Source organism: Rhinolophus ferrumequinum, chromosome 28 (assembly GCF_004115265.2).
Source record: "Rhinolophus ferrumequinum isolate MPI-CBG mRhiFer1 chromosome 28, mRhiFer1_v1.p, whole genome shotgun sequence".
NCBI classification, from domain to species: Eukaryota; Metazoa; Chordata; class Mammalia; order Chiroptera; family Rhinolophidae; genus Rhinolophus; species Rhinolophus ferrumequinum.
Genome location: NC_046311.1, coordinates 12,760,488 through 12,776,357, shown reverse-complemented (window position 1 = coordinate 12,776,357; position 15,870 = coordinate 12,760,488). Strand labels below are relative to the sequence as shown.

The window sequence follows — 15,870 nt, the reverse complement described above, 5'->3', positions numbered from 1 at the left end:
GAATTTGAATCTATGTGAAATTCTCTCTTCTTACCCCCACCCCCGACAATATGTTTATGAGGAATTTTGTTCTAGAAGTAAAAAGCCTTTGGTTGAACATAAGACTTACTCCTTTACCATTAGCCTTTAAGCTTTCTCACTTCTGTGGAAGTTTTGCTTTTCTTGTGGCTTATCATTTCAGCGTCTCTTTTTCTTTGGCTGACGTCCTGATTGACAGGTAGTAGAATAGCTTGATTATTTAGCTGTTAGTGTTGTTAGCTATTTCAGGAAAATAAGATGGTCAGAAGTAGGATTATTGCTCAGATACGATGCCCAGCAGGTCCTTGAGTACTGTCGTTTCAGTGTCGTTTTGCTGGAACAGTGATGAGATATCATAGGAACTTAACCCTTGTTCATATCAGTGAGCCATGGGAAAATTGCTTTTGTTATTCATCATTTCGCTGAAAGTTGCAGAACCTACGGACAACGTTAAGTGAGCACTTACCGTACTTGTAACTGTACAATTCGCAGAACATAATGAGTTTTCTTAGTCACTTTGTGAGTACGAGGATGTGCCTTAGAATGAATGTTTTTTAAATGTTAGCAAGAGTAAGTTTGTAAGTGATTGCTCCTCTTTTTAGTATTTTATAATGAATATATATTGCTTTACAATAAAAAGTTACAAATAGTAAGTCTAGGTGATTTAAATATTTCCATAAGATGGCACTTCACTCGCATGGCTTACCGTACAGGCTCATGAGACGCCCCTGTCAGACCACATTCACGAAAGCCCCCTTTACTACGCATACTGTGGAATCTGCTGGAAACTTTGGGGCAGAGAAGTAGATGAGCTCTTACCTTTTTTGGCAGCCTTTTCAGAAGTGTACGCTTAAAAATGGAATTTTGACTTTTTAAAGGCACCAATGGTTACCCACCCGTCCACCCGTCGGGGCTCTCACTGTCGCCCTGTTCCCGCCAGTCACATGCACACCCAGATTTGAGGTTGTGATCGAATTTAGAAATAGAAGCAAGATTAGAAAGTGGGGTGTGCAGGACTTGGAGGCCACGTGTGTGCAGTGGTTCCATGTCAAGTACCATGTCTGGGTGTGACTGATTGAAAAACACTGTAGTTCTCCCGTTTTCTTTCTAGTACTTGATTCTTAGTTATGCTTAATGGTGCAGAATATTACAGAGGACACAGCAATACAAGGGCAAAACTGATGGCTAGATAGTGGTACTGGCCATGGAATTAATGAGAAGTCGTTTAAAATGCAGTAGTGACAGTGGATCGTCTTGAAATACTTGAAAGTGTCACCTAGCCTGCTTAAGTGTTTCTCATCTGAGGTACCCATGTAAGTTCTGCGGGTGTGTGAATAAAGCAAGAAAGAAAAGGAGTAAATCCACTTAATTCCTTGAGATAGCTTCACCTTGAATGAACTCGTTCGTTCTGTTTGCTTTCAGTTTTGAGTACTTGAGGCCCGTGTGTAAATAAATGTTAACATAAAACAAAAGCTACCCATTCTTATATTTAGGGACGGCTTTCTTTTCATTCTTTCTAACTTAAGGATTAAAGATGACTTAAGTTACTGTACTAGTTATGGCTTGACTGCCGAGAACTCAGTAACTGCATCCAGATGGCACTGGGGGGAAGTCGCTTAGTCGCGTTGAGTCACTTCCACTTGCAAAGACGACCAGGCGGCGTTTGGATCCCACTTGGTCCTAGCGCTGGGCCCAGGTGGGGCAGCTGCTGACTGACTGGAAGCAGCAGGGGAGGGAGGTGTGGAAATCCATGCTGGAGGCCAGTGACTGTCCCTGTCCCCCACCCCCACTCCTGTGCTGACACTCAGGGCTCCCCTCAGCTCTCGTTGCCCAGAGCGGGTTTTCTTAGGAAGTGGTGGTTCCTGAGGGTCCCCGTCATCGCAGGGTGGAAGGTTGGTGCTGTCACCTGGTCTTCCTTAGCGACAGGCACGTTCACGTTGTGCCACGTGATACAGGGGACGTCATCGCTCTTGTTAGCTCTTCAGCTTGTTCTGATCACAATTTGGTCCCACGGAGTTTCTGTGCTTGTTCAGAAAGATGGGGCCGTCGTTTCTAGCCTTCGTATTGATCGTGCCGTTAGGATACTCGCGTGCAGCCCACGGTGCACGTGAGGGAGCCCGGCCACAGCCCGTGCGGAGCTGCTGGGCCACTGTGGAGTCAGAAGGGCTGCCGTGCGGCGAGAGCCCCGGGGTGGCTCCCCGGTGAGCAGGGTAGGGGAGTCCTATTTGCCTATTTGCCTGTTTGTTCTGGATGGACGCAGCCTGTCCTCCGGGCCTTGACCTACTGCCCGAACCCCTTGCTGCCCTCAGTCTCCAGTTTCCTCCCCTGGCAGAGACACTTTCCCTTGGTCGCCCGCCCGCCAGGCTCGGAAGGCTCTTTGGCCGTATGAGGGGTAGGTTTTGGGGTGCGCAGGGGTGTCTTCGGGCAGGCCCATTCGACGTGCGGAATTGAATGTGGGTCCTCTTTTCTGAGGCGTTAGCTCTTCTGGTGCGTGTGCTGCTTCTCTTTCCTGGTGGTGGTTAAACCTCGGCCGGAGACGCTGACACTGTCACCGGTAATAGGTCTGTGTCCTCACCTGTGCCATGAGAGAAACAACACCCGTTCATCCATTTATTCCGCATGTCCTTACTGGCCAGTTACCTGCGCAAGGCACCCAGTGCAGTAATAGGTTTTGCTCTTAAGGGGTGTAAAGCTGTGAGGGATTGAAGGACCGTGTGCATGTTTGGAGACAATGGAAGAGAGACAAGCGTGGCGTCTCATGGTAAATGCTCAAAAAATAGATCTCCTTTCCATAAAGGGCGTTTTAGTGTAGATCACTGTCTAAAAGTACGAAAGGTCTTACTCATTGTGAACTGTTAATTACTTGCATTGTGTTTCCACCTACCTCTTTCCCCAAAGGATTTGAAATTTAGTGTATTTTATATGTTCCTTCAAAGGTTTGTTTTGCCTAGGGCAGTGAGTGGACGGGTGAATGAAGAAATGGACGAACGAATTGATTATAAATAAAAAGCCACAGAAAAAGGATTAGCTGATTCCCCCTAGAATCCATGTTAATTAACAAATAATTTGAAGGTTTTTTCCTAATAAATTGCCTATGTGGTTTTTAAATTGATAAAATTTTTTTTCAGAGCAGTTTTAGGTTCCCAGCAAAATGGAACGGAAGATACATGGATTTCCCATCCCCCCCCCACACACACGCACAGCCTGCCCCAGTGTCAACGTGCCCCTCCTGAGTGGTCCGTCTGTGACAGCTGATGCGCCTGCATTGACCTGTCATCATCGCCCAGAATCCATAGTTCACATTAGGGTCACTCTTGGTGGTGCACGTTCCGTAGGTTTGGACAACGGTGTAATGACATGTGTCCACAGTATCACACAGAGAAGTGTCACTGCCCTAAAAACCGTCTGTGCTCTGCCTCGTCACCCCCCCACCCACTCCTGCCGACCACTGATCTTTTACTGTCTGCACAGTTTTTCCTTTTCCAGAATGTCATACAGTTGGAATCATACAGAACGTGGCCTTTTCAGATCGGCTTCTTTCACTTAGTAACATGCATTTAAGGTTCCTCCGTGTCTTTTCATGGCTTCATAGCTCATGCCTTTTTAGGCTGAACAATAGTCCATCGTCTGGATGGACCCCTGTTTGTTCGTTTGCATCCTGAAGGACAACTTGTTTGCCACCACGTTGTGGCGGTTATGAGGAAAGCTGCCGTAGACATCCCTGTGCAACACATAAGTTTTCCGATTTATTTGGGAAAATACCAAGGAATGTGATTGCCAGATCTTATGGTAAGAGTATGTTTCGTTGTGTAAGAAACTGCCTTCCAAGCGGCTGTCCCAGTTTGCATCCCGCCAGCAGTGAAAGAGTTTCCGTTACTCCACATCCTCGCCAGCACTTGGTGTTCTCAGTGTTTTGAATTTTGGTCATTTTAATAAGTGTGTAGTGGTAGCTCATTGTTTTAATTTGCGATTTCCTGATGACATATGATGTTGAACATCTTTTCACGTGCTGACTTGCCATCTGTGTCTTTGGTGAAAGGTCTGTTAAGGTGTTTTGCCCCTGTTTTAATCAGGTTGTTTGTTAGTGTTGAGTTTGAAGAGTTCTTTGTCTATTTTGGATTAAGTCCTCTATCCGATGTCTTTGGCAGGTATCTTTTCCCTGTCAAGGCCTTGTCTTCTCATTCTCTTGACAGTATCTTTTGCAGAGAAGTTTTTTTTTTTTTAGATTTTTATTGGGGAAGGGGAACAGGACTTTATTGGGGAACAGTGTGTACTTCCAGGACTTTTTTTTTTTTTTCCAAGTCAAGTTGTTGTCCTTTCAGTCTTAGTTGTGGAGGGTGCAGCTCAGCTCCAGGTCCAGTTGCCATTGTTAGTTGCAGGGGGCGCAGCCCACCATCCCTTGCGGGAGTCGAACCGGCAACCTTGTGGTTGAGAGCCCACTGGCCCATGTGGGAATCGAATCGGCAGCCTTCAGAATTAGGAGCATGGAGCTCTAACCGCCTGAGCCGCCGGGCCAGCTCCAAGAAGTTTTTAATTTTAATGAAGTTGTCTCTTTTCATGGGTCCTATCTTTGGTGTGGGATCTAAAAAGTCATCACCCTAACCAAGGAATCTAGGTTTTCTCCTATGTTACCTTTTAGGTGTTGCAGAGTTTAGTGTTTTACATTTAGCACTATGATCTATTTTGAGTTAATTTTTGTGAAGGATTTGGTCTTTGTCTAAATCAATTCTTTTTTTTCTTTCTTTTTGCACATGGATGTCCAGTTGTTCCAGCACCATTTGTTGAAAAGACTGTCCTTGCCCCATTGTGTTGCCTTTGCTGCTTTGTTGGTTGTCTATGTTTTGAAAATAATTAGATTTCTTCTGTAGAAATGAAACACTGTGGGATTTACAACACTAATAGCTCCCTTCCTCCCTAAAAGCAGTCCCTTTCATTCTTGTACCCTTCCCAGTTCCCTCTCCCGCACAGCTTTTCTTATGATCTTTTGTGAAAGAAAACTTGTAGCGCTCGTGCCTTTGTGTGGTAATTGTGAAGTGACAATCCCCTCTCAGACTTCCGTGGGTTAGAGATGACACACCTGGAGTCCATAACCCCACAGGGTAAGGTAAGCCCGGGGGTGTCCCTCTCGCCCCCCTACACACACTGCGGACACACTTAATGCTGTGTCCACGACGGATGCTGTCAGGCCGGCCTTCACGTGAGAGTGAGCTGCTGCGTTTCATACCAGCGGGGCCCAAAGCAGTAGCCGTACTTTGGGAGACTCGAGTGGACAGCAGTCAGGCTTTGTTCCTGCCCCCACTCGCTCGCTGGCCTTCCTGTCCTGTCTGGTGGCCTTATCTGGTGACAGCCACTCCAGCGGGTAGCCCCAAGTCATTAGACGTCATCGTTTGAAGACTGCTTGAATCTTTCGATTTTTTGTTTGTGAGAGAGATTACTTGATAAATGTGGTAGGTTAAAATAGTGTAAAATGTCTTTCTATAAAATAATATCCCACAACAAATCAGGAAGACACTTTCAAAAAAAAAATCGTAGAAGGGAGTGAACTGGTAGGCCACATTTGGCCCACAGTTGTATTTTGGCTTGCATTTCTCTCTCTCTGTCTCTGTCTCTCTCTCTTTCAAATTTGAACTGGTTGCTAGTTCTTCACGGTTAGGAGACTACACAGCAGCCAGATTTCCAGCTGCTCCTTAAAAATCAGAAGAGCTGACCACACTTGCCCTGTATTTGTGTGTGTTTCTATTCTCCCAGCTCCTGGCCTGGCGCACTCCTCCTGCCTTGCGAACTTAAGTTTGTTTTTCATTTTGTATGTATGTGTGTATTTCTTTCTTTATGGTGATTCCCCTAGACTCCAGCGTACAGATTTGTCAGTCACGTGTGAGAGCTGGTATGTGGTCACACACTGACCGGGCTCAGGTAGGAGCACTGTGAGGAGACATGTAAATCTCGTAGGACCTGGGCACATCCTGTGAGTCGGGTTCTCGAGACCCCTTTGGAGAGAACCCTTCAAAGCGTCCCTCGTGCGCAGGCCCAGGGCTGGGGTTGTAATGCCACCCGCTCTGTGCTTTATCTTGCGTGTGTGCTTATCCTCTCTTTGTACATGACCTTTTGAATTTCCCCTGCTCTCCACGTGAGTGTTCAGTAAGTATTTGGTACCATGTTAGCATAAGACTTCGTTCATTTAAAAATAGTTCTGTATACATTCATTCTTCAGAATGCGGACACGTTTGCTGCTTTATCTGTGGAGAGAACAGAAGGTGATGTCTGGAAAGATTACGTGACTCCGCCAAGGTCACATGTTAGAAGCAGAGATGGGAGATCAGATACAGTTTTCTGACTGCAAACAAGGGCTCTCTCCTCCTTCCCCTGTCACTGCTGCCGACCACGTAACCCACTTGCAAGCTTGATTTCAGTTTGATCACTCTGCTTAGGGTCTTAGAAGTGTTAGATCATTCTCAACAGTTGTCGCTTTACTTTGCCAAGCTGGAGTCTCAATTGTTTTGAAATATGTCAGACTTCTCTAAAAAGTATTTAGATTTCAGAATTTGACACTAACCGTTCAAGACACATCCATATACTTCTCATTCTTGTACCACTAGAGACCCAGTTTAATTCCCATCAAAAATTTAAATTTTTGAAGGGAGTCTTTAAAATACAAAGCACCTAATCCTTGAACTTAATTGGATGGAAGTTTGCAAAGCATACACAAAACGAATTGGGAGGGACCTAACAGGGACACAGAGGGCACCCACATGTCCCTAAGTGCTGGGGACAGCCCCCATGTATGCCTGTGGCCTTGGCCTAATTATTAGCAAATTTCTTTTTTCATCTCAAAAGGTCCTGCTTCAATCAATAAATTATCTGGAAACCCTACCTGAAGGCATCTGAGAATGTTATTTTAAATATTCAAAACTGGTCAATAGGGTTATTTGAAACCCCACCAGTTGCAGCGTCTTGACATTTAGGCAACCCATATTTTCTTTGAGCCAGTTTTCAGGACGAAAGGACAGGAATTCTCTGTAATGAATTGAAACGCCGTGTATTAGGTTGGTGCAAAAGTAATTGTGGTTTTTGCAATTATTTTTAACCTTTTAAACCACAATTACTTTTGCACCAACCTAATAAATCAGAATTGGAAAAAGCTGTCGTTCCGGAGCAGTGACTGAAATGGGTCTTAATGACGGACATTAATGTAAGCAGTTAATGGGAAGAGAATGGCCTTCTTACAGAGGACATTCACTAACGAGGGCCACAGAAGGCATTTGTGAACTGAAGATTACATGTGGGTAGTTGATGGTTATTCCCAGCTGGACGACAAGTTCCTGGGAGTATCGTGACCTTGATCTTTATTTATTAGCCTCTCAGATTTATGGTGGAACATCTCGCAGTAAGGGAGGTGGCTTTGCTGGAGTCCAGGATTATGGGGGTACTTGTTAGAACAAAGGTTAGGGCTGTTACAGATGCTGGATACTTAGTGAAACCATCAGCGGGATTGCATGCATCTTACAAAAGCTTTTTCAATGTGTTTTAAGCAAGGAATAGCCTGGTGATTATTAAATAACCCGTACGCATGGCGTCATCTTCTCTTCCGCAGTACTTTTGAATGTTCTATTTTGTAACATTCCTCCAAAGAATATGCCAAATTTATAGATTATTGAGATACTTCACAATAATACAGTCCTCTAAAATTCTAAATTTGGTACTACTAAAAATATTTTTATAACAAAATAACATGACATTTCTTACCCTTGGAGTTATTAAAATGAACTGTTACAAATCTCATATCCTTAAATTCTCTTTATTTATAGCAGAATTGGAGGTTTGTTTTTGTAGGATAGAAACAGTTAATTGGGGTGTGTTGTTACCCTTTCCTGCTCCAAATACATCTGGATTCAAAGAAGGTAGACTCCTGTAAACGTTCTAGTGCAGCACCTTCCAGCATCAGAATGGGTGAGTGGAAGGAAAGACATCAGGCGTGATGTTAGGATTCTCTGTAACTGGCCCTAACCTTAGCGCAGAAGGTCTTAGTCTTCACCTGGACGGAGCCTCCAAGACGATACCATCATTTTATCAGTGAGAAAACGTGAGACCTAACAAATTCAAGTGACTTCTCCGAGGTCTTCCTACTTACTACCAGCATAAAAGCAATAAATGTCTCTGTGTAGTCGTATTTCTTAACCTTTATTTTTTTTAATTGTTGCATTCCAAAGTTCCTTCCAGAGAAATAATAGTTTTATTTCTGTTCCCAGTTTTATTTCTACTTTAGTCATATGATTCTACCTCTTGAGGATTGGGCACTTCATTACTGTGGAATTCAGGGCATCGCCTGGAGTTCAGACATTAAATCTGACCTGATTAATGGGGATCCCTGTAGTGAGCAGTGAACTAGCTGTAATCTGAGAGAAAAGGGACAGTAGATAGAAGATGGAGGCGACCAGCTTAAGGATCCAACTCTCATCCGAGTGCCTGAGAGCAAAAGGGTTCCGTTCCATCTCACCTGCAGCGCGTGCCGTCTTAACTGCCACGGGCACCCTTCGAGAAAGCAAAGGACGGAAAAACCCAAATAACAGCTGAGAAGCTAGGAACTAGTCAAGGTACAAACAAACAAAGATCATTTGAGGAGAACTTTTCATGGGATTCCAAAGTCAAATGCAAATGCCTGAAATACTACAGAGCAGACGTGAGATCCAGAAGTGCTGAGATCACTTGACGGGGACAAGCGGGGAAAGGGTGACTTGGGACGAAAGTGCGAAGGGGACTCACAGCCTCACAACCAGGGGCTGGGTGGGGGGGATCTGGAGAAGGCAGAGTCTGAGCCTGGGCCAGACACCCAGCCGTTGCTTCTCCATGTTTCCCTCCCGCCTCCATTTCAGGAATCACAGATGACCTCTGGATCCTTCTTCCCTGACCTGGCCCCTAATATCTCATTGAAATTTGATAACAAGTGTGGGCGAGGATGTGGAGAAAATCCCACTGTTGGTGGGATTGTAAATTGGTGCAGCCATTATGGAAAATAGTATGGAGATTTCTCAAAAAATTAAGAATAGAACTACCTTATGACCCAGCAAGTATCTTCTGAGTATCTACTCCCAAAAATTGAAAGCACTTATTCGTCAAGATATCTGCACCCCTATGTTTATTGCAGCATTATTCACAATAGCCAAGCCATGGAAACAACCCAAGTGTCCTTCAGGGGATGATTGGATAAAGAAGATGTGGTGTATATACAGTGGACTATTCCTTGGCCATAAGAAAAGGTGAAACACTGCTATTTGCGACAACAAGGATGGACATTGAGAATATCATGCTAAGTGAGATCAGTCAGATGGAAAAGGACAAGAACCGTGTGATTTCATGCATATGTGGGACATAAAATGAAAAGCAACAAACAAACTCACAGACACAGACAGCAGAATGGTGGTGACCAGAGGGGAAGAATGGTGGGGAGGGCGAAGAGGGTAAAGGGGGGTCACATCCCCGGTGTGAGGGAAGGAGACTAGACTTTGGGTGGTGAGCACACGATAGTGTGTACAGATGTCATATCATAAAGCGGTACACCTGAAATTGATACAGTGTCACCCCAAGAAATTTAATAAAAGTTAAAACAATTTTTTTGTTTTAAATTATACTTTATATTCCCTGTTCTTAATTTTGAAGGTGATTTGTAACGTAGTTCTCAAGAAAATATTTCCCTGAAATCTGAATGTCCGCCTTCACATTGAGGAGGAAAAGAAAACGGTTCCTCATCTCTACACGAAAGCCCCTTACTTTGTGTAGCAGTAGAGGGGGATTGCCACACGTGACCAGAAGGGGCACTGGAAGCGGATGTGGGCGGGGTCTTGGCATCTCCATTAAAGTCCTGTTTGGGGGTGCACGTCCTCACCCGTTCCTCGGTCTGCTCACCTGTAACGTACTTAGGTCGTCTGCATTTGCCCTTTTGGAAAGGGACCTATTACACTGGCACTTACTCAGATTTTTCTTAAGGTCATAGCCAGCATGTATTCCATCCAGTGTGTCAGGTAGATGGCTTCTTTGTCTAGAACATTTATTCTGTGGCAGCGATAGTTCGTGTACTAAGTACATCCTTCGGGGTGACACGGGGTGGGGGCACCAGCTAGTCTGGGCGTAGACTTGGCCTTATTTTTAATGAAAGAATTCTCCCTTCGCCACCCCTCCCACGCCCAACCCTCCCCACACACACAGTCTCTCTCTTTTGTCTTGCATAGATTTCTTCTTCATTAAAAAAAAACGTAACAGCACTCCTTTCAGTCAAACTTTTGGAGTTTAGCCAGAAAGTGCCTATAACAACTTCACGATAGTTTAAAATTCTGTCTGTGATGGTTCCCAGGGCTTGTAGGCTCCCTTCCACAAGCCTGTAAGTCCGCCCTTCTCTCTTCTTTGTATTGGTGCCTTTAGCACACACTCTCGGTGTTTCAGGTAAAGCTTCTCTAGACTCAGTCCCGCACACAGCCTCTGAAGCGTTCTGGGAAATGTGTGGGGACGTGGAGTCCTGCTGAGTCTGTGAGATCAGTCACGCGTGTGCCTTTGCAGAGGGTTCCCCTTGGAGCTTGCTGTCCGTGTCGGGTCTCATAGCCAAGAGTAAGACGTGCACTTAAACGCATTTGGTCTTCTAGGCACTAAAAACCAAAGGACAACTACATCCTTTGTCTGGAAAGGTATTACGTTTTTCTTCAAAACGGGCTGCCGATTTCTACGTTTAAAAAGACATCCTGGGCCGAGGAACCCAGCCTGGTCCCCATATGTTAGTTACCAAGTGTATGGTATCGCGTGAGTCTCCGCTGTCGTCCTCTGCTTTGAAATCATTAACAACTTCTTGACACTTGCTTAAAAGCTGCTTACTGATTCGTCAGCCCTCTGCTGAGGCTTGGAATGTGTCCGGCCCTGAGCTGGACCCGAGATACAGGCAGTGACCACCTGCTTTCTTCCCAGGTGCTGCGAGCTTTGTGTCAGTCTGCCAGCTGCCCGCACGAAAGTCCTGTAGACTGGGCAGTGTCAACAGCAGAGATGCATTCCTCGCAGTGCTGGGGGCTGGAAGTGCAGGGTCGGGGTGTCGGCCTGCTCCGGGTCTGGTGAGGACCCGCTCCCTGCTTTACAGACGCTGCTTTCGCGAGATGGCCTCGGTCATAGATGGTGTGGGAAGCAGATGCACCAGGAACTGAATATATTCCCTACTACATTGTGGGCAGACTCCGTGTTGGCTGATGGACCTCAAACCTTTGTTCCCGCCAAATTCCTGTCACAGGACAGGGAGCGCTGGGTGGGGTAATGAAGCCCCGTGGCCGTTGCCTGCCCTGCGCGCGATGCTCTGAGCGTCCCTCCCGCGGGGTTGGTGCTGGGGGAGACCTGGAGGTCAGCAGGCAGACGCGCCAGCCGCACGGAGGAGCACCGGACCCGAACGAGCGGACTTTTGAAGGGTTTCAAAGTGCACGCCGACACGAGTGACCTTGTGATCCTAGTTTCCGCCTCATGTCCGTGGGAAGACAGACTTTGATCATTCTGTCTGTCTGCAGAATCACACTGGCCAGCTCGGGTCACTGAGGCAGGCTTGTTTCTTTCAGCACTTTGCGTCACTTAACTCTTCTCATCTCGTTGGACTGCTGGGGCCCGGGCTTAGGCCGTGGCGCATGGAGCACGATTTCTGATACTTGGGTTTCTTTACAATACGCAGGTGTGTGAGGAAATGTAAAGGCAGGCTGCCTGGGTCACGTGGTACTAAAACAGTCATCTCTCTTCTTTCTTGACAGATGCAGCAGCTTTTTTATGAGAATTATGAACAGAACAAAAAGGGGTACATTAGAGATCTCCATAACAGCAAAATTCACCGCGCCATCACGCTGCACCCCAACAAAAACCCACCCTACCAGTACCGGCTGCACAGCTACGTGCTCAGCCGCAAAATAGCGGAGCTGCGGCACCGCACGGTGCAGCTGCACCGCGAGATCGTCCTCATGGGCAAGTTCAGCAACACGGAGACGCGCAAGGAAGACCTGCAGCTGGGGGTCCCGCCCTCCTTCATGCGCTTCCAGCCCCGCCAGCGGGAGGAGATCCTGGAGTGGGAGTTTCTGACGGGCAAGTACTTGTACTCGGCGGCCGACAGCCAGCCGCCCCGGCGGGGCATGGACTCGGCGCAGAGGGACGCCCTGGACGACATCGTCATGCAGGTCATGGAGATGATCAACGTGAATGCCAAGACCAGAGGCCGTATCATCGACTTCAAGGAGATCCAGTACGGCTACCGGCGGGTGAACCCCATGTACGGGGCCGAGTACATCCTGGACCTCCTGCTGCTCTACAAGAAGCACAAGGGGAAGAAGATGACGGTGCCCGTGCGCAGGCACGCCTACCTGCAGCAGACCTTCAGCCGCGTCCAGTTCGTGGAGCACGAGGAGCTGGACGCCGAGGAGCTGGCCAGCAAGATCAACCGCGAGTCCGGGTCCTTCTCCTTCCTCTCCAACTCCCTGAAGAAGCTCGTCCCCTTCCAGCTGCCCGGGTCAAAGAGCGAGCACAGAGAACCCAAAGACAAAAAGATCAACATCTTGATTCCTCTGTCGGGACGGTTTGACATGTTTGTGAGGTTTATGGGCAACTTCGAGAAGACGTGTCTCATCCCGAATCAGAACGTCAAGCTTGTCGTCCTGCTTTTCAACTCAGACTCCAACCCCGACAAAGCCAAGCAGGTGGAACTCATGAGAGACTACCGCCTCAGGTACCCCAAGGCCGACATGCAGGTGTTGCCCGTGTCGGGAGAGTTCTCCAGGGCTCTGGCCCTTGAGGTCGGGTCTTCCCAGTTTAAGAATGAATCTTTGCTTTTCTTCTGCGACGTCGACCTCGTGTTTACGGCAGACTTCCTTCAGCGATGTCGCGCAAACACAGTGCTGGGCCAGCAAATATATTTTCCCATCATCTTTAGCCAGTACGATCCAAAGATTGTTTATAGTGGGAAAATTCCCAGTGACAACCATTTTGCCTTTACTCAGAAAACTGGCTTCTGGAGAAACTATGGGTTTGGCATCACTTGTATTTACAAGGCAGACCTGGTCCGCGTGGGCGGCTTCGACGTTTCCATCCAAGGCTGGGGGCTCGAGGACGTGGATCTCTTCAACAAGGTGGTCCAGGCAGGTTTGAAGACTTTCAGGAGCCAGGAAGTGGGGGTCGTGCACGTCCACCATCCTGTCTTCTGTGACCCCAATCTCGATCCCAGACAGTACAAAATGTGCTTGGGGTCCAAGGCGTCGACATACGGATCGACGCAGCAGTTGGCCGAAATGTGGCTCGAAAAAAATGACCCGAGTTACAGTAAAAGCAGCAATAATAACGGCTCCGTGAGGACAGCCTGATGTCCAGCTCTGCTGGAAAAGACGTTTTTAATTATCTAATTTATTTTTCAAAAATTTTTTGTATGATCAGTTTTTGAAGTCCATACAAGGATATATTTTACACGTGATTTTCTTACAAACAACTCTTTGGAGATGGAGCTTTTTGAACAAAATGTGATCATGTTTACCTTTGAACACATTTTTTTTTTTTTTTTTTTGCTGACCGTTATGTAGCAGACCTGCTTAATTATGACTTGAAATGTACTTGGTGACTGAACCGTTTTTGTTGTTCCATTTCCTTTTCAGACCCCTTTGCTGCAGTCCAATGGCAGAAAACATGAACGTTCCTGCAAAGTATTATTGTAACAAAACACTGTAACTCTGGGAAATGCTTTGTTGTAACTGTTAACATTGCACAGTTTCTACCTTCTGTTTTTTTTTAGGATGGTTTTTTTTTTTTTAATGCCATTTTGTGTTGCAGTTGTAAAATAAGGAAATGTGATGCTAGCGGTGTCGTCATCTTCAGGAGAGCTTTCCAGAGGGTTCCTGTGCTCGTTTGGTCCTGTCGATTTTTAAAAGCAAAGGGAGCGAGGAAAGCCCAAAAAAGATAATATGGCCGTTCGCGTAATTTGTGTGGCCTACTGGACCTGGCATTAAATTCCAAGGAGTTGCTATTTTCTCTTTTCCTGACTCTTCTCTTTAAAGGGTAAAATATTAATATTTAGAATGACAAGGAATAATTAAGGTAATAAGCCTAATGTACGCAAGCTAAAACAAAAACAGAACAAACCCGCCCTGATGAAAGCATTGGCAAGAAAAAAAAAAATGATTTGCTTTTTGTTCACTTCATCCTGTCTGTGTCACATCGGTGGAGATGGCTGTTTCATTCTTTAATTGCCGTTTTATCGTTTGTATCTGGAATACCTTTAATTTATTTAATATTCATTGTTTAGAGCGCTGCCATTTCTCAAGTACCTGTTAGTTGCTAGTATTTATGTGTATCGGGAGTGTTTTTAGTGTGTTTTATTTGCAGCAAACTGATGTCCAAAGATTTCCTTTTAAAAACGCTTTCCCCCTCCTTAATTTTCACATTCCTGACTGTGTTACTAAGAATTAAGTGTTCTTTGACAATTTTGGTGCTCACGTGTTTTGGGGACAAAGTGAAATGAATCTGTCATTACATCAGAAAGTTTGTTTTTAAACTCACGGATCAAATGTGCCTTAATAAATTTGTTTTTCATTTAGATTTCAAAGAAGTCATAGACTTGCCATTTTAATATACATCATTGGAGACCTGCTTATTTGTAAATAGCCTGTTGCTCATTTGGACAAATAAACCAGTGAACAGTATTTTTCTATTGTACTTTTCAGGACCATTTTGTCTCATTACCCGTTTTAGTTGAAGAATTGTATTACATTTGGAGAGTAAAAACCTTAAACATGAATTCATAAAGTTTTTCAAGTTATTTCAGGGGAACATTTATGACTGCAGTTTGGGAGTGAAATGAAACCAACTTTCAAGTGCCTCATCCTGTATTTGTTTCTAGAATGATCTCGTCCTTGTTTGTTCTTTCTCAGCTTGTGAATCTGTGTTCTCTAGAATGAGGGTCCGCAATACCAGACCAAAGGCCCCCTCTGGCTCCTTGGTACCTTCCTGGACCCTTCGTGGCCCCTGCGCCTGTTAGAACTGCCTGTAACAAATGCCCGTGTGATGCCGTGTCACGAACGTTCCCGGGTTTTACGGAAGATCCAGCTACAGGAGGAGTTGTGCACAATTGCTGTATAGTCCAGGAGTCAAAACAAGTCAGGTCCTTGATGCCAAGGTAACAAGCTTTGCGGATGCAAACTGCACTCCCAGCACAGGCACTTTCCGTGTCCTGACGGTTAAGACCCAGTACGATGCCATTGTACCCACTAGAGGAGTTGCTGGCGTTCCGTCTAATTGCCATTTACTTTGTGGGAGAGTTTATAGTTGTTCCTTGGAAACAAGTGGACATTTTTATTCTTCGGTGAGGAAGAGCAGTTATACATCGGATGACAAAGTTCTCTGTATCATAAAAGTGAACTACAGGGACTTAGGACGAAGTGTGGGCAGTGGCGGTATCGAGCTTGAGTGTCCATCCCACGTCGTAGTGACTCTTGGCTAAGACTCACCGTACACCCCCCCACACACAATTCTTGCTCAAGTCTGTTCCTCTTTCTGACTGATGTCAGTGTCTGTGCTTATTGGGGGTGCCATCCCCCGGCAGTGCACCCCGGGACTCTGCCCACTGGCCTCTAGAGTCACTCTCCTCCCAGCCTCTCCAGGCCCAGCTGCCAGGGTCCTCCTCCCCGAGAGTGGACTCTAGGTCCCCTCCTCAGGAACCTCCTGCAGCCAAACGGCGCCAAGATCGTGGGGACATCAGTCTGTCTCCTGTAAGGGCCTTTGGAGCTTTCTCCCACCCCACCCTGCCAGCCAGCGGGACTCGGCCTCCAGCAGCAGCCAGCTGCACCTCCCCCACTGTCCGTTCTGTCATCC

The 15,870-nt window shown here is 46.2% G+C and overlaps 1 protein-coding gene across 1 annotated transcript in view; it reads left to right on the top strand.

Annotated features, from left to right (window-relative positions):
• Positions 1-14,715, top strand: part of CHSY1 (chondroitin sulfate synthase 1) — a 58,601-nt gene extending 43,886 nt beyond the window's left edge. The window contains exon 3 of the mRNA XM_033100361.1: positions 11,781-14,715. Within this exon, the coding sequence (XP_032956252.1) occupies positions 11,781-13,373 (1,593 nt within the window). The 3' untranslated portion in view covers positions 13,374-14,715. The remainder of the gene's footprint in view (positions 1-11,780) is intronic.
• Positions 14,716-15,870: the final 1,155 nt, after the last annotated feature.